Source organism: Psammomys obesus, unplaced genomic scaffold, assembly GCF_907164565.1.
Source record: "Psammomys obesus unplaced genomic scaffold, mPsaObe1.curated_primary_1811, whole genome shotgun sequence".
NCBI lineage: Eukaryota > Metazoa > Chordata > Mammalia > Rodentia > Muridae > Psammomys > Psammomys obesus.
Window position 1 is genome coordinate 5,915,637 of NW_026590405.1, and position 23,996 is coordinate 5,939,632.

Genomic DNA, 23,996 nt, shown 5'->3' on the forward strand with positions numbered 1-23,996 from the left:
CCGTGCGGCTCCTGCCCACTGCACAGTTACCCGGAGGCAAACGCCAGGGGCCATGACGGGGAGGAAGGAGGCACGGCCCTGCTGTGTGGGGCACACCTCCATTTCCAGAGTCCACGAACTTTCTAGGGTAAACACGCTGGCCCTCTTCACAGCTTTCTGCTTCAAAACTCTTCGTGAAACTCACACTCCAGGCTAACAGGGAGGGGAGCCAGCAAGGCAGAGGTTCTTTGAGGAGACACAAGTCTGTCTTAGGAGGAAGGCTTTGCTGAGCCCTCGGCTAGGGACCGTGAGCTGGCCGGACCAGATCGTGTGTGTGTGTGTGTGTGTGTGTGTGTGTGTGTGTGTGTGTGTGTATGTGTGTATGTGTGTGTGTGTGTGTGTGTGTCTATGCATGCATGCGCAGGTTCCTCCTTTCCTTCCCATTTTTAGTTCATTTCTCTTTCTTTCTGAGACTCGCAGGGTCTGTTTTATCCCACGCTCCCTGGGACCTCATAGGAGACTTGTAATCCTCCTGCCTCCACCTCCCGGATATTGGGATTGCAGGCATGTGTCCTGCCATGCCTGACTTGAGCAGTGCTGATAGTCAAACTCAGGACTACCCACCACTCGACAGCCCTAACCGCCCTTTAAGAAAACCTATCTTGAAGTTTGGGGGAACTGAACCCGGGCCTTCAGGCACGGCCCGCACTTCATTACCGAGCTGCGTCCCTGCCCAGCCTTATTTTAAAATTTAAGTTGCTTAGTCTGCCGTTGAACGGCTGTCCACGAAGGCCTTGGCCAGTCCGTCTTCAGCTGAGTGGTAAGACTTCATGTCAGAGTAAGGAGAGGTGAGAGGGAGTGGGAGGAAGAGAGAAAGAGCCTTTCACGTTCTCGCCCCACGTGGGGGATCCGGGTACAGGCCAACATAGTCTATTTTTAAAGACTTATAGAAACTGGGTAGGTAGTCCACACCTTTAATCCCAGCAGAGGCAGGAAGAGCTGGGTCCGAAGCCAGCCTCCGAAGCCAGCCTCCTCCACAGAGTGAGTTCTGGGAGAGCTGGGGCTACAAAGAGAAATCTTGTCTCGAACAACAAGAGACATAGAAATCTTAGACATATGGGGGCTTTGCCTGCACCACGTGCACACAGTGCTCCAGGAGGTCAGAAGAGGGCGCCCGAGCCCCTGGAATTGGAGTTACAAACGGGACTTGAACCCTTGTCCTCTGGGAGAGAGCCAGCGCTCCTGAGGGCTGAGCCTGAGTTCCCAGGCCCCACCCTCAGTACTTTTTAAGACCCTGAGGTTAGGGGCCCGAGCTCAGCGCTGCTGGAGCCCTTGCTGGCGGCTCACACCGGTGACCCCAGCACTCAGGCCGGCAGGAGGAGGGCCAGAAGTTCGAGGCCACCTCCCCTCGGCAGGCCGAGAACCACGAGGGATAAAGGACCACAGGGGAGCGCTGGGCTCGCTCTGAGCGTCCCAGAGGGTCCAGATGCTCCCCCGTGCTGGACCCGAGGGCCGCGCACGTGCCGCGTTGCCAGGACACCAAAGCGGTTTGTTTCCCAATCGAGGGCGCTCCCACTCCTGCCCTGGCCTCGGGGTGCGTGACGGCCCGACGTGGGGCTCAGTGGCTCTGCCCAGCTACCCGTCCCCGCCGCCGGCGCCCCCGCCCCTGCCTTCCTAGGTGGTTGAGCCCGTTGCCCACTCGCCCCGTGCCACAGAGCCAAGCTAGAGCGGGCGGGCCCGCGGGAGGAGGTGGTGAACCGAGGGGAGACGGGACATGGAGGGAGAAGGGATGGGAAAGGAAGGTGAGAGGAGGAGGAGGAGGACGGTGGGAGGGAGGGGAGGAGAGAGGGAGGGAAGGAAAGGGGAGAGGGGAGATGGGACCAGGAGGAGGGAAGGGGAGAGAAAGAGAGGAGAGGGAACAAGGAGGAGAGGGGGAGGAGAAAGGGGAGGGAGGGAAGGGGAAGGGACGGGGAGGAAGAAAGGGGAGGGAGGGAGGGGAAGGGATGAGAGAGGGGAAGGGAAGATAGGAGGAAAAAGGGATAAAGGGAAGGGCAGGGGAGGGAAGAGGGGACGGGAAGGGAAAAGGGAAATGAAGAAAGGGGGAGGGGAGGGGGAAGTGGGGGAGGAAGGGGAAGATGAGAGGAAAAAAGGGATGGAGGGGAAGAAGGGGAGATGGAGAAAGGGGGAAGGGAGAGGGTAAGAGGAGGTGAGGGGGTGAAAAGGTGAAGGGGGAGAAGAGGAGGTGAGGAAGCGGGGAGAAGGGAGAGGCAAGGGGAGCGGTGAGGACGGAGGGGGGGAAGGGTGAGGGCGCGCGGGGGCGGGGTCCACCGCGGCCGGGGCCGCTCGGGGATGGCGGCCTCTGAAGCCTCCGTTTCCCCGCTGCAGCAGCCGTGGTCCCTGAGGAGCGTCTGGCCCACCCAGACACCACCACCAAGATGCCAGACGCGAAGGAGAGGGCGGCCCGGAAGGAGGGCGGCGAGGCGGAGGGCGCCTCCCGCACGGGACACACCCGCGAGGACCCGAGCAGCGGCCAGAGCCACCGATCGCGTAGGTTCAACTGTCGCCTGACCTCGGCCGCCAGAGTCCACGGAGACACGGGCTGCACCCAGCCGCCCCCGGGTCCCCGTTAGCCCTGAGCGCGGACGCGCGCGCTCGGCCGGCGGAGCGCCCCGGCGCCCCGAGCCCTGCGCCCCGGCGCATGCCCTCCTCGGTCCCGCACGGGGCGCCGTTTCCGGCCGCCTCCCCGGACCCTGAGCTCGCACGGGCTGCGTGTGTGCCCGAGGCCGGGTTCCCCCGAGCGGGGCCCGCCACCCTGGGCTCGGATGCTCCCGCGCTGCCCTGGGCTTCCCGGGACGCTCTCCAGCCAGTCTCTCCCGTGGCCACGCGGGGGCGCTGCTGGTTAACAAAATGACTGGAAACGAGCCGCAGGTGTCTGGGGTTTGGTCATCTAACTGGGAGGGGTGTCCCTAAGGGTCGGGGCTGGCTGCTGCGGCTGCTGCTGCGCCTCCAGAAACAGCCCTCACGGTGGTAGTTTAAGATCACAGGTAAAATAACCGAGTGCACGACCAAATCCCTTTTGAAATCTTCTGTTAGTTGGCTTTGTTGTCTTGCGGTTTTCTTTGCTCGCCCCCACCCCCAAGCTGGATTTTTAAGAATTCTGTTTTTCTCTGTCTACCCTCTGAGCCTTCCTGGTCCCTGGCTGTCAGGTGTGCTTCCGGTGGTCTCTGGCTGTTTGGTTTCAGGGCGCCCTCGAGCTCAGCGCCGCCTTGAAGTGGCTTTTACCTTACCTCGCTCATTTAGTTGTAATGAGTTAAGTCCGTCCACGTGTTTGATGGTTTCGTGCCCGCCATTTCGCCATTTGCAGAAGGGCTGCAAAACTGAAGAGAACAGCGTCGGTTCACCTCGCTTTTATAAAAAGAATTTTAAACGCGAGCGGGTGTTTTGCACACCGGGTTTGCTGAGGGCCGGAAGAGGGACTGGAGTTAGAGAGGCTGGTGAGCCACCATGTGGGTGCCAGGCATGGGACCGTTAGTTCTTGGCAAAGGGCAGCGAGTGGCTGAACCGCTGGGCCGTCCCTCCTAGTTTTACCTTTTGATAACCCAGGCAAGGCCTCTGGCTTTCCTGTGATGCCCACAGTCACCCTTTGTACCCTGGAAATATTTCGGATTTGTTGAAAGGGAAAATCGGAGACTGGCTGCGCCGTTAATCTGTGCTTTCTCTGTGTGCTTCCTAATTGTCTGAAGGCTACAGTTGTGACTTTAAAAACTCCGTCATGTTTCCTTCTAAGAGAGAGGGCTCTCCTATGTGCTGTCCTCCAGGCATCTGTAAATCTTTCTGCTATAGGAAACTTCTACCTTTCCAGGCCTGTGGGACAGCTCGGCACTACCCTCTCCACCCCCCATGTAAAGGTGGGAGCGGACCCCACCAAACTGCCCTCCGGCCGCCACACGCACGTGGCCTGCAGGATTAGTAATTTTAAAAGACACACTTACAAGATGGCCAGCCTTCTGCGTCCCCCACCGCTCCCTGGCTTCACTTTCACAGGCCTAGGTTTGGGCGGTCTTAGAGGAAAACTTTTTCTTGTCCACGCTTGGCAACACAAAGGCCCCGCAACTTGGGATCTTTAATCTTAAATGTTCCTTGGAAATTTTACCAGTCTATGAAACCCTAAAATCTGGGAGCTACTTAGAAAACCAAATAACTTTGTTTATTTCCACATGAATGCCCGTGTCTTACCTGCAGGGGGAACCCCCGCCCTTTTGTGGGGGCCCCAGACTGCTCAGTTAATTATTATTATTATTATTATTGAGAAGCCACAAGTTGTTGCTTCATAGCTTTGTGATTTTTTTCCCCCTAAGACAACTTTATCTTTCAGCCATCATTTCACACTTTCCTGAGCTAACTTGAGCCTTCCCCGTGTTGGACTCCTGCGAGCATTTCCTGTCTGCCCGTGGCTGGCATGGGGGAGCGGACTGTGGGAGTCAGCCTTGTGTGGGTTGGCTGCGGCCCACCAGAGGTTCTTCCGTTGACAGGTCTGATGGAAAGGGGGCATGACGTTTCCAAGCTTGAGGGCTACTCAGAAGAGAAGATGTCATCCTCCTGCAGGTATGGCTTTAATGCCTACTCTGTTTGTTCTATGCCTGCTCTGTCTGGCTTCCGAACGCCGTTATTTAGCACCGAGGGGTGCTATGAGAGATGACTCAGCATGCAAAGACGCCAGCTGCCAGGCCTGGCAATCCGAATTTCAGCCCTCAGACCCACCTGTGCCCCTCCCCAGGAAACAGGTGTTCTTAAAAGTGCACTCAGCTGTGTGTGATGGCATGCACCTGTGGTCCCAGCCCTTGGGAGGCAGAGGCGGGTGGATCTGTGAGCTGGAGCCCAGCCTGGTCTGCACAGTGAGTAGAGGGTCAGTCTGGGAGGCCGCGTCTTGAGCAAAGAAAACCCAGCCCAAATGTGTGTCTCCTTGGCAAAGTGTGTGGAATATAATGGTTCCTATTTTGGTTATTAATATCTTTGAGGCTAGTAACACTGACTTAAATTTCACAGTGGAAATGCGGGATGCCTTTTGGCCACCTTACTGTTTTAGGTTCACTTCTCTCCGTGTGGCTACATAGTTGTTCTCCCAGCATTTGTTGAAAAGATTCTCCTTTCTACATTGAATCTCCTTGTTTTGTTTTGTTTGCTTGTTTTTTGAGACAGGATTTCTCTGTTGTAATCTTGGCTGTCCTGGTCTTGCTCTGTAGACCAGGCTAGCCTCTAATAGTGATCTACCTGCCTCTGCCTTCCTGAGTTCTGGAATTGAAGCGGGTGTACCACCATGCCTGGCTTTTTAACTTTTTAAGGCCTAACGAGGAATGATAACTAAACATAACCCTGCCTGAAGAATGCTAACACTCAGGATAAAAATATGTGAGGAAGAGGGGGTGCGGGAAGTAACTTTCTTGAAATAGTTGTGTGTGTGTGTGTGTGTGCGCGCGCGCGCGCGGAACCTGCTGTGTAGACCAGGTTGGCCTCAAACTCACAGAGATCCTCCTGCCCCTGCCTCCTGAGGGCTGGGATGCCATCACACTTAGCTGAGCCCATTTATTTTAAGGCTGACTGGTTTGGAGGTGTCTGCTACATTCAAGTGTTGTCAAAAAAAAAAGGTTTTCCTGGATTTTGTGAGTGAAAGAAAATAATGACTAAGCCACTGGCTCAGTGGATCAGCGTGTGCACACAGCCAGCAGGTCACGCCTGTGAGGAGAGACTCCCTGCCACTCAGGCTTGCTTCTGTTCCCGAGGGTGCCTTGACGTGCCAGAGCCTCGCCGAGTCAGCCCCTGTGGTGGTTTCTCTGGGCCTTAGACTCTGGGCCCGGAATGGTTCCTCATGCAGTGAGTTCTCTGCCTTTGGCCCTGTCGCAGCGTGGAAACCAAGGGCAAGGATGCGATGCCCTGCGACTTCTGGGAGCATCTGAAAGAGCAACTGTCAGCCGTGCCCCCCGACTTCAGCTGTTCTCTTGACCTTCTGAAGGAGATCAAGGAGGTAAGCCGCCTCCACCTGGAGGAGGGAGGCTTGGGAGGCAGAGGAAGCCACATCTGTGATTTGGTGGCGGCAGGTCTAGGCTGCGTTTCAGGACACACATCAAAACCCTGTCTTGAAAAGCCACAAAAATATAAATAACTAAGAGAATTTTAGTTTACGAGCGAGGGGTTTTGCCTGTGTGTCTGTCTGGGCACCATGTGCAGGCCATGTCCGGACAGGCCAGAAGAGGCTGGTGTGAGCACTTGGCTGCTGAGCCTTGTCCCCAGCTCTCCCGTGTGCTTGGCGGAGTCCCGGGCTCCATTAATCTCTTTATCTCACGCTGACCCGTTTGTCACCCACCGCCAAGCAAGGACAATACTCGCAGGCCCCCTGGGTCCTAAACAGAGACTGGGCTGTGTGTAAGGGATTGGGGAAAAGGCGGGGTCAGGCACATAGACGCCTCTTCTGCCTCACCGCAGATCCTGCTGTCCCTGCTGCTACCGCGCCAGAACCGCCTCAGGAGTGAGATCGAAGAAGCGCTGGACATGGACTACCTGCAGCAGCAGGCGGACCACGGCGACCTGAACGTCTCCTACCTCTCCAAGTACATTCTCAACATGATGGTGCTGCTCTGCGCGCCCGTCCGCGACGAGGCCGTGCAGAAACTCGAGACCATCGCAGACCCCGTCCGGCTGCTGAGGTGTGGCTGGGGGACAGTCCCCTAGCCTGCCCCGGGCTCTGAGCTGGGACGGGAGGCCTTTGTCCTGAGTCTTCCTGCTCCTCTCTGGCCTGTGGGTTTTCACTTTTCCAAAAAGGACCTTTGGGTCATCCCTAGGCTGATGGGACCATCTGTATAAGACACTACGGTAGACAGAATTCTAAGATCCCCAACCTTTCTCTGGTTTCGGTTCTCACACTAGGGGACAGCGGCAGGTCTCCTGTCTTACGACTGTGTGGAGTTTAGGAAGCACATTCAGCAAGTTAAAACACACACACACACACACACACCCCTACCTCTTCACCAGAATGGAGAGTAGCATCGCTTAGAACCCTGCTTCTGCTCACGGGCTGCTCTTGCCCTGTAGCCCTTGTGGGGCCTGAACTCTCAGCCCTTCTCTCTCGCCCTCCCAGTGGTGGGCCTTTCCTTGTGCAAAATGCCCCACCCGGCTGTCAGCAGAAAGGGCATGGTGGGAGGGACTCGGCCCTTTCCGGGGGGCCTGGGTCTTGCCTGCAAGTCCTTCTGCGCGTGGGAGACGGGACCAGGAGGGTCCACGTGTCCGGGAGCCGGTGCCTCAGCCTCCTCCTGGGGTGGTTCTCTCCTGCGTTAGGGGGATCTTCCAAGTCCTGGGCCTCATGAAGATGGACATGGTGAACTACACTATCCAGAGCCTCCAGCCCCAGCTGCAGGAGCACTCCATCCAGTTTGAGCGGGCCCAGTTCCAGGAGCAGCTCAACAAAGAGCCTAGTACGTACAGGCTGATGGAGGCGGCCCCGTGCCCCCCACGGAGGGCCCCTGCCTCTCCAGGAAGAAGGTGGCTTCTTTACCTCGGGGGCGGGGAGGGGAGGAGGCAAACCCACCAACCAGGAACAGACACTTGTTAACGTTTGAACTGAGTGATTCAGTTTAGTTTTCTGAGATGGAGTCTCACTCTTTAGCCTCGGCTATTCTGAAACTCACTGTGTAGTTCAGGCTAGCCCCGAACTCCAGCCTCGGCTCCACCGCGCTCACCAGGAGCCGTGCTGGCCCCGGGAGTGAGCTGCTTCCGCCCCTCCCGCCGCAGCCCTCCTGGATCACACCACTAAGTGGCTGAGCCAGGCAGCTGCCGAGCTCACCAGTCCTCCGCTCAGCTGCCCCGAGGACTCCTCCAACTCGTCGCCCGCAGAAATGGCTGCCCCGGAGCCCCTCAGCCCGGCGATGGTGCTGTCCCAGGGCTTCCTGAACCTCCTCTTCTGGGACCCTGAGGATGAAGAGTTCCCTGAGGTAGGGGTGGGGCGGGGGACATGTCCTTGTTTGTGGTCCTGGTCTTCTGCCAGCCATGCCCTGACGACCCCCCCACCCCCACCCCGCGTCTTCAGACCCTGCAGATGGACAGAACGCGGCTGCAGGAGCTCGAGTCGCAGCGTCAGCAGCTAACCATCCTGGCCTCCGTCTTGCTGGTGGCCAGTAGCTTCTCTGGCAGTGTTCTGTTTGGCTCACCCCAGTTTGTGGATAAACTGAAACGAATAACTAAGACCCTGTTGGAAGACTTCAACTCCAGGTGAGCTGCGGAGTCTCTGCTACAGGATTAGAAGGAAGGAAGAGGAGGGGGCTGTCCTAGCTGCTAAGGCTCGGTGCTTTGCCGAGCAACCCTGAGGACCTGGCTGTATCCCCAACACGCCTGGAAAAAGCCCGGCGGGAGCTGGCTCTGGTAGCACGCTTTAACCCAGCACTCAGGAGGCGGAAACCTACAGACTGCTGTGGGTTCGAGGCCAGCTAGGGCTGGAAGAAACTCCGCATCTCCAGATGGACAGTTCCAAGCCAGACATGGGGGTGCGTGTGCTGGTCTGTGGCTGCGGCACTTACTGGGGTGCTGGGCTAGCTAGCCTGGTCAGCTGGCGAGTTCCAGGTTCAGTGAGAAGGGAGGCAGAGAGCCGCTGAGGAAGAGTGCTATGCGCGTGTGTGGGCACCCGCAGAGCAGATAGTGCAAAGCAGCGGGGATACTGGCAGGTCGTGGATTTCTGGTTCAACACAAGGCCCAGTGAGAGGGCCTCTAGGCCTGTCCACAGGGCCAGTTTATTTCTGTGGTGATACGGGGCTTACGACCCAAAGGGAAAAACGAACTTTCTAGAAAGGTGTTGTGTGAGCATTTGAGCTGCCAGGGCTGCTGGGTGGGTGGTGGCGCTCAGTGCTGAGCTGTACCTGATGTCGACAGAGGACACAGAAGCAGCACATTTGGGTGTGTGTGCCTGTGCGAGTGCCTGTGTGTGTGTGTGTGTGTATGTGTGTGTGTGTGTGGCTCGGGTGGGACTGGAGGGTTCCCCACAACCTTGACCTCTTGCCTGAGGCTTCCTGGCTTCTGCAGAGGCTACCTACTGGATGCCAGCTGACTTCTGTTGTCCTACTGGGTGCCAGCTTAACCTCTGTTGTGGTCTAGGCCCGAGGAGGTGATGGAGACTGTGAGTGATCAGGTGACCCAGGAAATCCACCAGAGTCTCAAGAATATGGGCCTCACTGATCTGAGCAGCGACAACACAGAGTCTCTGATCGGGCAGCTCCAGAACATTGCCAACAAGGAAAACTGTGTTCGCACCGTCATTGGTGAGCGTGCCCACACCTGGGTGGTGGCGATGCTGGAGGGAGGGGCCCAGCCACGGACACCAGTGAGTTTCGGGTTGAAACTACATCCTTTTCCTGTCAAAGACGGACTGTGGTCCTGAGGGAGGCCGCACACAGTTACCTGGTCAGGTGACTCAGTACTGAGGAGTGTCTGTGTGTGGCATCCACACCCGCCCCTCAGTAGGAAGCGGCCGGGGGAGTTCAGATAGCAGCACAGACCCCATGTTGGAACATGGCCAACTTGTTCCCTGCTTTAAGCCACTGAAGAATCAGTTGAAGAGTTCCTTAACGTCAAATCCTAGGTCTAGCACTGTAGCCCAGGTTGGCCTGGAACACCACATGTACCTCAGGCTGGCCGTACTCGAAGTGCTCCCCCTGCCTCTGCCTCTTGGGTGCCGGGATTACAGGCATGAGCCACAGCCTGATACGAAACAGTCTTGGGTACTTAGAGGTGCAGTAAACCCAGTACTTGTGAGAACTAGACAGCTGTCTCCCGAAGGACTCGGGGGTCCCCTTGCCTGTGGGAGAACAACCCAGGCAGGACCCAGCCGCCCTGTCCACCGACTCATCCTCTCCTTCTCTTCCTGCTCAGATCAGCGGATCCACTTGTTCCTCAAGTGCTGCTTGCTTCTCGGCATGCAGCGATCCCTCTTGGACCTTCCTGCAGGCCTCACCCCCATCGAGGCAGAGCTGGCTGAGCTGGGCCAGAAGTTCGTCAGCCTGACAAGCCACAATCAGCAGGTGTTTGGCCCTTACTACAACGACATCTTAAAAACCCTCGTCTCCCCAGCCCAGACTCTGACGAGAGTGGGCTCTCTCTGACGGCGAATCAGCTCAGAGCCTTCCTAAAGTCATGGCACCCGTGAGCCCCAGAGCAGTGAGTTCCCTCTGGCCCCTGCAGCCAGCACAGAGGGGCTGCGCGGATCAAGTGTGTCAACACCAACTGGCCCAAACCCGCTCCCTAATAAAACTGCAGAACTGCAAGCGGCCGGCCATTCTTCCCTCAGGCGGCCGACGCCTCCACCCCAGTGTGCACAGAGGATGGCCAAGACCCTGCTCTCCCTGCCTCAGGTTGTCTAGAGTTGGGGTGGGGACATTTAGGTCTGCCATGCATGGGCCCATCCCCCGTCCAGTCAGTTCTTCTGCGGCCTCATCACTACGCATAGACTATCTGCTCTGCTCTTCGTGTCTTCTCTCTCTCTGGCAGCTGGGGGCGGTTGTGTCCCTCGAGTGACCGACACGTAGTGGAGAGCCTGGGCTCACACGCATTGCTTGTCACAACCGGTTTGGTGAGGATGGTGTCCCGGTCAGATCTGGTCCTTCTGCAGACAGTGACTTGTGTGTCTTCGAGGCAACAAGGAGAACAGCGGCCCCTTCCCAGGGGCTGGAAGGAGCTGAGGGTGACACAATTTGGGGACCACGTGAGGTGCTCTTTGATTTTCGTTGGCCCGGGGCGTATTCCTAACCGACAGCCTCGTTAGCTTGTGACAGTAGGGTCAACAAAGGGTCTGGGCACAGGTCACTCACAGTCCTCAATCTTGTCACTGTATAGCCTCAGCTGGGGAAATGACACCCCCAGACAGACAGGCTGCTGTGGCCCCCAGCTGCACTTCCTCCTCTCAGTTTCCAGAAGTGCACATCTGGGAAGCCTCACTGCTGGGAGAGCCGAGGGACACCTGGTATAGACGCTGGGCTGACGGGACAGCTTCGCCGCATTTCGCAATTGCAGTCTGGCGTAACCCACAACAGTGGAATTTCTGAAATATGTCTCTCTCGTCCTTCCACATGGAGGAAACGGGAACCCTGTCTTTACAGGGCGAAAGCACTGGCTGCTCTTGCAAAGCCACACGGTGGCTCACAACCGTCTGTGAGGTGACCTGCTGCCCCCTCCTGGTGTGCAGGCGCACAAGCAGCCAGAACAATGTACAAGTGATAAATAATCTACAAACAATAACAAGAAAAACAAAACCCCAAACATCAGGAACCGGCCATCCCTGGTCCTCCCTTTAAACCAGGCCACTGCTCCTCAGCCTCTGTCCCTGGGATTTCTATTCTAGATCAACATCTTTTAAAGATTGTATGTGTGTGGGTGATGGATGTGTACCAAGCTCATGCAGTGCCCACAGAGGCCAGAGGAGGGTGATGGCTCTCCAGAAGTGGAGTTGGCGGTGGTTGTGGGTGCTGGGAACTGAGCTCAGGTCCTCCGCAAGAGCACTAAATGATCCTAATCACCGAGCCACTGCTCCAGACCTTCTATACTTTATATAAATGATGTTTATATAGAGAAACAAAGCAGCGAGGGGGTTTATAAAAAGATTTATTATGTATACACTTTTCTGTCTGCATGTGCGCCTGCACACCAGCAGAGGGCACTAGACCTCACTATAGATGGTTGTGAGCCACCGTGTGGTTGCTGAGAACTGAACTCAGGACCTTTGGAAGAACAGCCAGTGCTCTTAACCACTGAGCTATCTCTCCAGCCCTGTATGTAGTGTTTTGATTGGCTTCTTTCACAAGATGTTTTTTTTGTTGCTTGTTTTTTTTTTTGTGTTTGGTTTGGTTTTGGGTTTTTGTTTTTTTGTTGTTTCAGTTTTTCAAGGCAGGATTTCTCTACCTAACAACGCTTGACAGGCCTGGACTGACTGTAGACCAGGCTGGCCTGGGACTCTGAGAGATCCCCGCCTGCTGAGGCTGGGGCGAAGGTGCGCCGCCGCCACCCGTGGCCTTTCATTTCATTTCTGGCCGGTGGGGCATTTCTTGACTTGTGACTGGTGCGGTTTGCCCAGCTTTGGTTCGCTGGTCTGCGCACCTGTTCGAGAATCGTGCGTCGTAAGTGCGGGGAGTGGGGGAGTTCTTCCTTAGAGGGCTGCGGGCGCTTAAGCCCGTTTATTTCTGATACTGTGATTACGAGGACTTGAATAATGTTCTCCAAAGGGCCGTGGTGAACGGCTTGGTGCCCACTTGTTATACCAGTGAGAGGCCTTAAGTCGTTTCGGCATGCCCTTGGGGGGCTTGGCTATGCACCTGGCTCGCTCCACCCCACTGTGAGAGGACTGGGGCTGTTGGCAGGGAGCTGCCTGCAGCACTGCGGACCCTCTCCTCAGCCGTGCCACAGGTTGTGATCATTTGATTGAACCTTCTCGAAGACCGCCGTGGTGTGTGCCCTTGACTCTAGGATTTCCAGTGTTGGTTTCACTGCCCTTGCCGACTGCTCCCTCACGGCTTGCTTTGGGCGTATCTGTGCTGGAAGACTGACCCCTCCTGGCCTGTTGTGTGGTTAGCGCTACAACCCTCTCTCTCCGGCAGCCGTCTGCACCCTCTCCGGAGACTCCCCTTTCTCTGCTCTGGCACTTCCCCGTCTGCCCTGCCATCCCGCTCTTGATGCCTGTGGCCGAACACATTCTGTGCAGCTTTCAATCTGAGCGTGTAGAGGCTTGCTTTGTGGCCCCGGGTCCGCTCTCGGAGTGTGCTTCACGGGCACTCGAGACGATGCATGCTGCTCTCGTGGACTGGAGTGTTGGCTCATGTCGGAGTAGCCGGTAGCTGGCAGTCTCCAAGTCTGCCAGTCTCAAAGTCTGCGGTGCCCTGCCTGTGTCCTGCCGACCTGGATCAGGCTGATAAAGGCATGTGGAATTCTATAGTGTAGAGTTGTCCTTCAAATTTTTGTTTTATTATTATTATTATTATTTTGAGACAGGGTTTCTCCGTGTAGCCCTGGCTGTCCTGGAACTCTCTCTGTAGACCAGGCTGGCCTCACACTCACAGAGCTCTGCCAGTCTCTACCTCCCAAGCGCTGGGGTTAAAAGCGTTACTGCCTTGTCTGGCTCGTCACCCTGTAGTTTTTATAGGAGATTCCAGGGATCCCTTGCAGACAACAAAATCCATGTTTGCACAAGTCCATACATGAAATGGACGGCATAGAGCCTACACGTGTCCTTCATGCCGTTAGAACAGTTGTTGGATTATGTACAGTGGCCTACCACGACATTTATGCCGTGGTAAATGGCTGTACTGCTTTGCTCAGGGAGTGACAAAAGTCTGTTTAGCGTAACTGAAGAAGTAAGGGAGGAGGAGAGGGCTCAGCCACAGGGAAGGTGGAGAGACTGCCTCCCTCCCCAGTCAGGTTTCATTCCAGCCTGTCAGTCAGGCTGGGTGGCCCACACACCCTTAACACCGCCACCATCTTCATGTCCTGACCTTTTCTCTTGATTTGGTCTCAAGTCTGCTTCAGCAGCTCTTTCCTTCCATGTTTTACCTTTAGTGTGTGCGTGCACGTTTGTGTGCACGTGGTTTCCCGTGAAGGTGGAAGGGCCACCTGCAGCAGCTGTCTGTCCTCCCAGCATTTGGGTTGCAGGGATTGAACTCAGTTGTCAGCCTTGGCAAGAGTTCCCATCCTCCATCTTAGCCAGCTCTCCCTGAGTCTTTTAACTCTGAGCGTGCCTCAAATGTCACTTGACATGAGTCCCTTGGGGACATACGGTTGCTCTATGCACTCATCTGGGGTACAGGAAAGCAAACCCCGGCCTTGTGCGAGCAGAGCAAGCGCCCTCCATCTAGCCGCACTCCCTGCCTGGGGTCACATCATCTCGGCAAAGACTTCTTCCTGTGAGTGTTGGCCTGCCTGTAACTGCCCTGTGGACACAGTACCGCCGCGTCCAGAGGGAGTGCTGGATCCCCGGAGCTGGAACAGACGGGAGGCTGTGAGCTGCCGAGGGGGTGCCGGGAACTGAACCTGGGTCTGTGCAACAGCAGCCAGCGCTCTTGACCACTGAGCCACCCCTTCAGGCCCTCTGGTCGGATTTTACAATCTACTCTGCCGATCTTGTATTCCCCCTCTTACTCACTTTCTCTGGTGTTTCAAAACACTGTCAGTACGCTGTATCTTTACTCGCCTAGGCTGGTCTCAGACTGGGTATGTAGTTGGCGATGACTTTAGACTTTAAACCGGGCAATCTCCTGCTTCTGCGTCCCTAGTGCTGGGATTACACAGGTGTTTACACCTGGCTCAAGACTCACCTAACTGACAATTGAAAACACTGACATTTAATATGATGGTTCGATGTGAATTGTTTTCCAACAGGCTCTTGTGTTAGGTCTGATCAAGTCATCCAGATTGGACCCCGAGAAATTAGTAATTTGAGGCTTTAATGGGAGGGACTGGAAATGTCTACGTAGGTGAGGCCCGTGGCTGTAGGAGGCAGACAACGGGACCACGCCTTGTTCTGGGCCCGGTCCTCTGTCCTCTTTTGCTCCTGGCTGCTGTGAGACAAGCAACCCTGCCGTTTGGCATGCTTTCACCTGGAGCAGCGGCACCGGCAGCCAGGGTAGCGGGATTTCTTAGGAAGCTGTAAGCCCAAATCCTCCTCAGGTATTCTGTCGTGACAGCAGCTGCCTGGTCAACAAAGTGGCTGCAGACGCGCAGGTCTGCTGTTTTCTGGTTAGCTTTTCTAATTTTTCTGCCTCTGGAGTTAGCTGGGGTCTCGATGTTGCCCAGGCTAACCTTGAATTTGTGATGCTCCCGGCACTTGGTAAACCGCGTTTTCTGGACTGTGTTCTCTTGGCTAGCTTTCTTTTCAGTGGTCTAGAGTTTGTGTATAACCTGCCACAGTCCTCGCCTACCAGCTCAAGTAACAGGAACCTTATCTCGTCCCTTTGTCACCGTGGCGGCTGCGTCCTCATCCAGGCAGAGCCAAAGCCCCGCGTTAAAGCCTGCTTCTGTTTCTGTGTCTGACCTTCCCGCTGTGCCAAGGTTTCTGTTTGGCTAATTTCCCTCCAGCTTTGTAGGGTCAATTTCTGGTGACAGTTTCTTCATTCTCTTTCACCTCCAAATGCCCGGATTCTTGTTCATTCTTGAAGATTATTGAGTTTTCCCTGAGGTAGGATTCTGGTTTGTCAGCTCCCTCTCTCCCTCCCACTGGTGGACTTTTTTTTGAAGTAGGGTCTTATTCTAGTCCAGAAGTGTTCTCGATCTCATGATATAACCCTCAAATCATGGCGCTCCTGCCTCAGCTTCCTAAGTTGTGGGGTTCCAAGACATGTGCCACCACGTCCAGCTGTAGGGGCTGAAGACAAGTCTCATGTCACTCAAGTTGTTTCTCCCGTGTTGGCAAGGTCTCTGCCCTCCCCCTCCCCTCCCCTCCCGGCCTCGAGAAAGATCTTCAGGGCTTATGCTGCACTGGTATCTTGGAAAGGGCTTCCAAGGTAGGGGTGGTGTCACTTTTCAAAATTGTGGTTCAGGCATTTGTTTTAGTAGTCACCTTCCTTTCTGAAACAGTCCCCCTGGCTGGCCTACAGCCGCTCTGCACTGCTGCTGCCTGCCCTTGGCTCCTGACAGCTGACTATAGGCATGTGCCCCACCACAGGGCTGGCTGGACTCTGCTCTTCCGGTGCGAGCCGTCACTGTTGGCCACTACTCTGCCAGAGAAGGTGGCATGGCATCCTCACAGCCACGCTGGGCAGAAATCCAGGCTCCCCCCTTGGCTGACCTGAGGTGTGTGGCTGCAAGGGGAGAGCCCGGCTTCCCCGTGGCACTTGGCTCAAGTAGAGCGAGGATGAGGACCGTCTTGCCGGTCGAGGCTGGCTCTTCCCTGGTGCTGATCTAGCACGTAGCTAGGCTCTGTGTGCGTTAACTGGGGTTCCTAACTGTTAATCTGTGCCGGGGTTAGGGTGTCCTAGAAAGGGAAACATGTTCCTGGCTACTGGTGACAGCTATTCCCAGGTCACCCTCTGTTGCATGCTGAACAAACATTAATTCCAGTTGTTTGTTTTTATGAATGGCTTCACTCTGCTGCGCAGAGATGTCTGGTTATACACAGCTGAGCATGAGGCCATGTGTCTGGAGTCTGCAGCGCTCTCGGAAGGGCCGCTCTAGCAAGACCCTGCCGCAGAGGCTTTGGGCAACCCAAGGCAACTGCATGGAGCTGTGCTCTCGGCTCTGGACCCCACGCTCTGTTATGGACGTGATCAGGGGCCCTGTGTGGGTGAGGCCCGTGCAAGGTGTGAGGAGCCGCTGATGGGCGGCCACGCATGTTCAGGCACGTCCCCAGGAACCTGCTGCAAACAGGGTTGACTGTCTGGCCTTGGCGTCTCCCTGCTGAAGAATGCTGGCCAGGAGGTTCCCAAACCGCCACGCAGGCCGAGCAGAGGACACGTGCCCCTGACTTCAGCGACACTGAGCTGTGTCCACACTTAACACCAGAGAAGCAGCTTTCCGAGTGAGACACTGCAGAGCTACGGCTGGTCTCCACCGCTCTCCTTTATTAGCTTAGTCTGTCCTAGGCTGCACACGAAGCTGGGCGCCGGATGCCCGCTCTGCAGAGGTCCGCCTGCGCTGCTGCGCAGCTTGTCACGTTTGGTGCCACAAGGTGTTTATAATTCAAACAAAATCAGACAGATTAACAATTTTATGTACAGTAAAACAAAAGGGGAAGTCATTCAAGTATCAAAATATGGAAACAAAGATTAAATAACATTTTTCTTAGAATCCAGTCCCACTGTCCGCCGTGACCTGCAGTGCAGGTCTGGCCGCCTCACAAGCTGTGAAACGTCTTGATTGCTCGAGTTGTGAGTACTCAAGCCCGAGGCTTCACAAGAACTCCCCGACAGCAACCTCCGAGGCAGAGGCCGAAGGACCCTGCTGGGACATAGGCCTGCAGGAGTGGGCCTCCTGCTCAGGGCTGGGAGCCTGCGGCCACTGGGGTGAGGGCACCGGGCACATCTTAACACTCCCATCGGAATGGCTCCTTCACAGTTCAGGCACAGCCTTGGTTGTCACAGGTCAACATTCACACAAGCGCCAAAGGCAAGACCCTTCCACTTGGCACCTGTCCTGAAAGGGAGAGGCCCACCGGAGGAGGAGGAAGAGAGGAAGAGGAGGAGAGGAATTCCTTGAAAATTCAGAAGCCAATCTTGAAAGAGACCCAGAGCAGACAAGCCAAGACTCTTTGCTAGAAATCACCCTGAATAAATAAGACATAGCAGCGTCAAGGGGAAGCGCCTGCCTGTGATTTTAGAGCAAATGCAGCGTCAGCTCATCGTAGTGTCTACACGGTTCCCCTAGGCTTTGTGCCCGCCGCAGAGCCCTGAGCTCACCTCTGACCTAGGAACCGAGGGTCTCTCTGGATCCGTGAGAGGCGGGAGCTGGGCCACGAGGCAGGAAAGGAAGCACTACCCATCGCCGGTACCTAGGTACTAGCAGTGAGACACCCCGGCTCCATCTCGGGGAGGAGCTGACCCGGCACTTCAGCAGGCAGGAAGCCCGCAGGTCTAGCGGAGGTGACCCCTGCCTTCCACTCTAGGCAGCCGCAGGGTGGAGGTGCCCAGAACGGCAGCTCACAGCCTCTGCTCAGGCCTGGCCACCTGTCCCAGGTCCAGAGTGAAAGCCTGAAGCCTGCCAACGTACCCACGGGCGAGTGCTTCTCTTTTTGTTCCCTATTCTGGAAAGGCTGGTGAATGGCTGGCTGGCCTTGGTCCCCCGTCCCCCAGCAGTCCGCCCTTCATTGTCCCTTAAGCCCAGGAGGATGCCACCACCCAAGTCACTTGAAAAAGCACAGCAGAGGAGCTAAGGAGGACCAGCCTGTCCTCATACCACAGTGGGGAAGCAAGGTTGCTGCCTGACTAGCCTCTTCCACATCTGGAACAGATGTGTCCCGTCAGCAATGGAGGATACAACAGTCAAAGAGAACCAGAGCGAGGCCAGATCAAGTCCCAATCTGGAAAGCTGCACTCTTCACTGACATTCCCATTAATGCCCCCAAACAAAGCCACTCCTCCCTGCTGACGGGCTGGGCCAGCTTGTTGGCAGCACAGAGACAGGTGAGTACCAAGGAGCTTCCCGCACCAGAAACTACTTGCTCATCCCCGTTTGGAATCCCAGAAACTTCTGCTTTGGCCCAAACATCACTACCTCAGCAGACTATGAAGCCTCGACTCTGTCCTAAGCCACCCACAGGCTGCGTCCTCTTGTCTCTGGCCAGGCTGAGGGCCTGTTCTGAAGGCAGAGGCTACCTGAGGGCCAGTCTCAGTTCCCGTCTTGTTTAAACATTGGCAGCTTTACCAAGTGGCTGGAGCCGGGTGTTAAAAATTTATAAAAAAGGTTATTTTTCCTATTAAAAACGCGTGTCCTGGACCGGCCACTTCTTGGGCCGTCCAGGGTTTCGGTCTCCTCGGCTAGATGCCTGGCGTCGCCGCCTCCAGGGCAGGGTTTGTTCTGCGGGCGGTGGCAGGCCCTGGCCAAGCGGCTGAAAGGAGCTTCTATGGCGGGGCTGGGCCTGGGTCTTCAGAGCTGCAGGTGAGGCTGTCGGTGCTGGGCCGGGAGCCTGTGCTCCCCCTTCTATGTTTCCGCAGCACAGTGTGGCTCCTCAGTGGCTCAGCTTGGCAGAAGCAAACATGGGGGAGGAAAGAGTTAACCAAGGGCCCTGCGCAAGGTGGGGGAAACGGAGAGGACACAGAGGGCAGAACAGAGGTCCCTGCCTCCCCTGAGCCTCTGCAGCCTACAGCCCATGCTACTCCCGGCCCATCTACTCAGGAAGGCACAAGGAAAGGCCGGCAGCTGAGGGGTCGGCCCTGGCGGGCAGCTGAGGCGCTGCCCGACTTGGGGCTCTGCCGCTGTACTATGCTGTCTGCGCCAGGGCCTCGGGGCCCACTGCTTCTGTCTCCTGCCGTCTACACCCCTCTCCTCACACCAGGACACGTGGATTTCCTCTGAGACTCGGCTCCAGGGGGCTAGCTGCTGGGCGGCGAGGGATGCCTGGACCATGGCTGTCTCAGGTCCCCACCACCAGAGGAAGCACGAGAGCACTCCAGAAGCCACACGGGCGGCCCAGTCTCTGCCCTGTCCGAGGGCGGCTCCGCTCTGAGAAGGAAGGCGGCGCGCACACCTCAGTGAGCTGGACTCCAGAACCAGGCCCACAGGAAGGGGCCACGCACACACAGGACCCTCAGGAGCAGGGTCACAGCTCCTGCTATCAGGGCCGACATGTGCTCAGGGGTATAGCTGGTACCAAGCTCTGCCCTTACAGAAAGTCTGTCCCTGGTGAAGCCAGATCACTGGATCTGACCAGGAAAGAAACCAGCCCCGGAGAGCAGCTGTGCACAGGGCATCCTGGCACGGGGCGATCACAGTGGTGGTTGGGTCAGGACAGGAGAGGAGAGCAACCTCGGAGGGAGCTGCCGCTGGAGGTACCCGCCCCTGCCCTCACAGTGCCTGGTACAGAGGCTCTGGGAGCCTCAGAGTCCCTCTGGTGCCTATGAGGCCCCCTTCAAAGGCAAGCCCTCACCCCCGGCTGTCCTCAGCCGAAGGGGAGGGTTCACAGTGTTGGGTGGTAAAGCAGGAGCTGCTGCCAGGAGGCGGGTCCCATGGAGGTGGGGCCTTGGCGGCTGCAGCCGGGAGGAGAGTTGAGACAGCAGAGCGCTCGCTCGAGTGGCAAAGGCACAGTGGGGGTAGTGGAGGCGGGGTGGCTGTTTAGAAGATAGTGGTCTCATACTTGGTGCTGAGGCTCCGTTTGGAGTCTGGCTTTGGGTCCACAATCCAGGAAACACTGGCGTGGGATGGGGCCTCCAGGTCCGTATCCGGTGGTTCCAGCTGCTGAACAAGGAGACAGGGTTAGGAGTCAAAGCAGGCCCTTCGCCAGGGCCTAGCGTACCTGCCCCTCCACGAAGCACCTGAGACACCTCCAGAACAGTTCTCAGCAGTTCCTTGGGGACTATTCAGCTAAACGAACCCTGCCCCACTAGAGCTTCCGCTCTAAGCCTCAGTATGCCCATGGTAGGCAGGAAGGAGGTAAATGGTCAGCAGCCCAGCCCTTGGGTCTCAGCCTGGGGCAAAATGACAGCACTTGTCCCAGACCTTTGCAGAGGACACATGACAAAGACAAAGGGCAGAGCACAGAGGGAGGGTCTGAAAGGAAGAAGAGTGTCACACAGGCAGAGCATGAGGCGGCTCAGGGGCTTCAGGGAGCCTGACATAAGGCAGCGGGAGGCAGAAGACCTTGACTCCAGGACTAACAGACGGCAGCGGTAGGTAGGAAGGGCGGTGGGTGGTGCGGGCGTGACAGTGACAACAGCGAGTGTCGGGGGGCAGCGGCACCTGGGCGCAGAGCAGACAGACACGGGGGCGTCACTGGGCGCTTGCTGCAGCCATGCACAGCAGCCCCACCGTGACCTCACCCTGGGCTGGGCCTGACAGAGGAGAGGGGGCTAGAGGAGGCGAGCTGCTTTCCTGGGGCAGTTGCCAAGGAGGGGAAGACGCTGGATGTGCCCAGCTCCACCCCAGCCCCGGGGTGCCTTGTAGACGAGAGGCCACGTACCGTGGACTTCCTCGTGCCGACCCGAGGCTTAGGCACCGGTTTGGAAGCTTTTGTGTCAATCATGGAGGCTGCAGAGGCCGCCATGGTTCTGGATTTCTGGGCCTGGAGGGCCAGCTGGTAGGCCACCTCGAACGCCTGCCCCAGGGTCAGGATGATCTCGTAGGTCAGGTTCTGGGAAGAAGCAGAGTGCCCGCTAGCAGTGCGGCTGTCTGCAGACCCGCCTCCTCACTGGGGGCAGGAACCTTGCAGCATGGTGAGCTGACACCACGGGAGCCCCGGCTGAGGAGCGGGCTGCTTAACCCCACGCCATCTTCAGTGAAGCCCCGGATGGGGAAAGGAGAGGCCGGTCCAGGGCTGCGAGGCCCTCCTGCAGGCTGGGAAGGAGCAAGGAGAGCAGGCCAGAGTCCATGGACCACAGCAGCTTGGGGAGCCGGGACGGGGCGGTGGTTAGCGGGCAGCAAGGGGACCTGTCCACCCGGGAAACCCGGCGTGGGTGATGCCCCAGCCTAGGGCGCTTCCCCGGGCTGCTGCCTCCGGCTGTGAGGACTGCCCCGGACGCCGCCCGCTCGGGCACACTCACCACATCCACGGTGCTGAAGACGTGGCAGTAGTGGTGGCTGGTCTGCAGGTCCTTGGTGATGTAGGCAAAGGTGCACAGGTCCTCCGGGTCCTGCGCGGCGCAGGAGATGTTCCGGATCTCATGCTCAGCAATGACGTTCTGCCAGGAAGAACGCTAGTTCTAGAGCCCGGTTCCCTCAGGCATGCTTCTAGGGTTGCCGCCCTGGCGTCTCACCAGCCCGCAGCTCCAGATCAAGCCCACTTTTTCCCTCAGAAGGACTGAGACTGTGTCTGAGCCTGCTCATTCAGGCAAACGCATGCTTTGCCTACCCCCCAGGGGGGCAGGAGGTGGCTCTCGGGTGGACCCTAGACTAGCTCACTGAAGACACCACTAAGGCCAGTGCCAAGGAAGAGCAGAGCGGCTGTCACTACAGTTGGGGCAACAGTTGGATTCCAGGACGAGGACCCGTGAGCAGGTGAGGTGCTGGGACTGGTGAACGGGAAGGCGGAGTCCCAGGAAGCTGGCAGTGAGGTGGGCTCCACCCACTGCTGCCCTTTGGACAGGAAGTGCTGCAGAGACTCATGTACCGGATGCTCGTGCCCAGCTTGTGCTGATACTTGGGAAGGTGCTGGGAACTTTGGGTGGTGGGCACAGGCCGAGGAAGTGGTTCACACTGGATCCTGGCCCTTCTGCACTGTTTCCTGTCCACCACAAGCACGCCGCCTCTGACGTGCGCTCCCGCCTCTGTGACTTAGGCACAAAGTAAGAGGACTAAACATCGACGCTTCTGAGACTGTAACCCCCCCCCCCCCCCCCCCCCCCCCCCCCCCGCCAAAAAAAAAAAAAAGAGAACCACCCCCCGCCGCGCCTCCGCCGCCCCCCCCCCCCCCCCCCCTTGCTTGGTCTCAGCAATGAAAAAGTAGCACGGAAGTGCAACCCTGCGGTGATCAGCCTGACCGGCCACGTGGTTCTCACACCTCTGCAAAGATGTCTGTGGAGGAACTTGGAGATGTGGGATAGAGAAAGATAAGGATGCTACCAGCAGAGCTTGATGGGAAATTCTGGAGAGATGGTGCTTAGGAGGGTCTGATGGGAAGGTGGTGTTTACTGGGGACCGGGCCATTCAGGTGACACTGTGACAAAGAACTTGACTACACCCCATCCCTGCCACTAGGCTGAGGGTACAGATGACAGGCTGATGAACCCAGGCGGAGGAGGCTGCGAGGATGCCCAGCAGGTAGGAAGGAGGAAGGCTATAGCTGTTTCAGTCTAGTTAACAGGGACAGTTGGGAACAATAACTGAGGCAGAAGATGTGAAGAACGTGCAGTTTGGTCAGAAAAACCTGACGAAGCTGGGCGAAGGATGACATGGTTTCTGAAGACAGTAGTGGCATTAGAAAGGAGTCAAATGCTACGTACTAGAATAATAGAAAAAATGACTTTGGAGACAGTTCAGGCATTGGGCAGACCCCAACCACGGCAACCTCAAGAATATGGAAGAGTAATCTATTCGGAAGAGTAATCTATTCGGGTAGCCTCTTCCTCAAAAAAAAAAAAAAAAAAACAAAACAGCCTCCAGAGTGCTCTGCCTTATATGTCACCGAGGAAGGTGTCTCCCCAGAACTCATTTGACCATGCTCAGCCATCCAAGTACTCATGCTTTCCACGCCATGGTCCAAGAGGACCACTCTTTTAGTAGACGGCACACCTTGGCACCACCTATGTGAGGCCAGTTTTGCTGGCATGAAGAATGTAAAGATCCAGGGCCTTGGAGGCCTGCATTCCAGCTAATGCAAGGCCTGGGGCCGAGCAGCGTGCTGTATCAGGAGCTCCGGAAAGTCTTCCAGAGGAAAATGAAAGGCCATGAAGTTCAAGCAATGGAGGCTCAGGAACCTGGGGCCACAGGCACTGTGGGTGTTTCCCAAGTAAGGCTGGGAGCAGTGGCCAGAGTCGGCTAGGACAAGGAGCTGGGACAAGGCGGCTTCCCAAGCCCGCTGGGGCTCACAGTGCCGCCCATGGACCCAGATGCCTGACGTGCTGCGGACACTGCTTACCTCGCTGGGCTCTGGTTCACTTTACTTTGGTCTCATCTTTCCAGGCTATTTTGATTTCTCCTTTTAGAGTGAAAATATTTATTCTGTGTCTTTATTATCTCAGGCGCTGTAACTGAGTTTCTGATTTTTATTAATATTAAAAAAAATGATGTGTATGGGAGTTTAGCCTGTATGTATGTCTGTGGACCATCTGAGTGCCTGGCGCCTGCCGAGGCCAGGACCGGCAGATTTCCCTGGCACCGGAGTTACAGACGGGTGTTGTGCCACCATGTGGATGCTAAAATCGACCCTGGATCCTCTGGGGGAAGAGCCAGTGCTCTTACTCACTCTTCAGCCCTGATTTCTAATTTCTTTGAAATGTTTTCACTTATTTTTATTTCATTGGTGTTTTGCCTGCATGTGTATCTGTGTGAGGGTGTTGGATCCACTGGAGCTATAGATAGGTGGAGTTATAGATAGGTGCAAGCTGCCGTGTGGTTGCTGGGAATTGAACCTGGGTCCTCTGGAAGAGCAGCCAGTGCTCTTAACTGCTGAGCCATCTCTCAGCCTGATTTCTGATTTTTACAGGGCTCACAGTTAACCGTTTGCTTTGAAGCTGGGCATGGTGGCTTTTAATCCCAGCACCTGGGAGGCAGGGGCAGGCAGATCTCTGTGCGTTTGAAGGCGGCCTGGTCTATATAGTGAGTTCTTGGCCAACCAGGGCTACACAGTGAGACCCTGTCTAAAACAAAACAAAGCAAAGCAAAGCAAAGCAAAGCAAAGCAAAGCAAAGCAAAGCAAA

At 56.6% G+C, this 23,996-nt stretch overlaps 2 protein-coding genes across 13 annotated transcripts in view; one reads left to right on the plus strand and one right to left on the minus strand.

The window, feature by feature from the left end:
* The first annotated feature begins 2,414 nt into the window (after nucleotides 1-2,414).
* Nucleotides 2,415-10,118, plus strand: Tcp11 (t-complex 11). The gene is made up of 9 exons (XM_055607207.1): nucleotides 2,415-2,526; nucleotides 4,512-4,584; nucleotides 5,881-6,001; nucleotides 6,460-6,680; nucleotides 7,309-7,445; nucleotides 7,762-7,961; nucleotides 8,057-8,238; nucleotides 9,115-9,278; nucleotides 9,889-10,118. The coding sequence occupies exons 1-9, from the start codon at nucleotides 2,415-2,417 to the stop codon at nucleotides 10,116-10,118; spliced, it is 1,440 nt and encodes a 479-aa protein (XP_055463182.1).
* A 6,413-nt stretch (nucleotides 10,119-16,531) lies between these two features.
* Anks1a (ankyrin repeat and sterile alpha motif domain containing 1A) overlaps nucleotides 16,532-23,996 on the minus strand; it is a 152,839-nt gene continuing 145,374 nt past the window's right edge. For 6 of the 12 annotated variants that reach the window (XM_055606986.1, XM_055606985.1, XM_055606983.1 and 3 more), the window contains 4 exons: nucleotides 21,183-21,320; nucleotides 20,603-20,773; nucleotides 20,284-20,382; nucleotides 16,532-19,881 (listed from right to left, as the gene is read on the minus strand). In XM_055606986.1, coding sequence (XP_055462961.1) covers nucleotides 19,759-19,881; nucleotides 20,284-20,382; nucleotides 20,603-20,773; nucleotides 21,183-21,320 — 531 coding nt within the window. In that variant the 3' untranslated portion in view covers nucleotides 16,532-19,758. The remainder of the gene's footprint in view (nucleotides 19,882-20,283; nucleotides 20,383-20,602; nucleotides 20,774-21,182; nucleotides 21,321-23,996) is intronic. The other 6 variants (XM_055606990.1, XM_055606989.1, XM_055606988.1 and 3 more) reach the window with 3 other exon arrangements.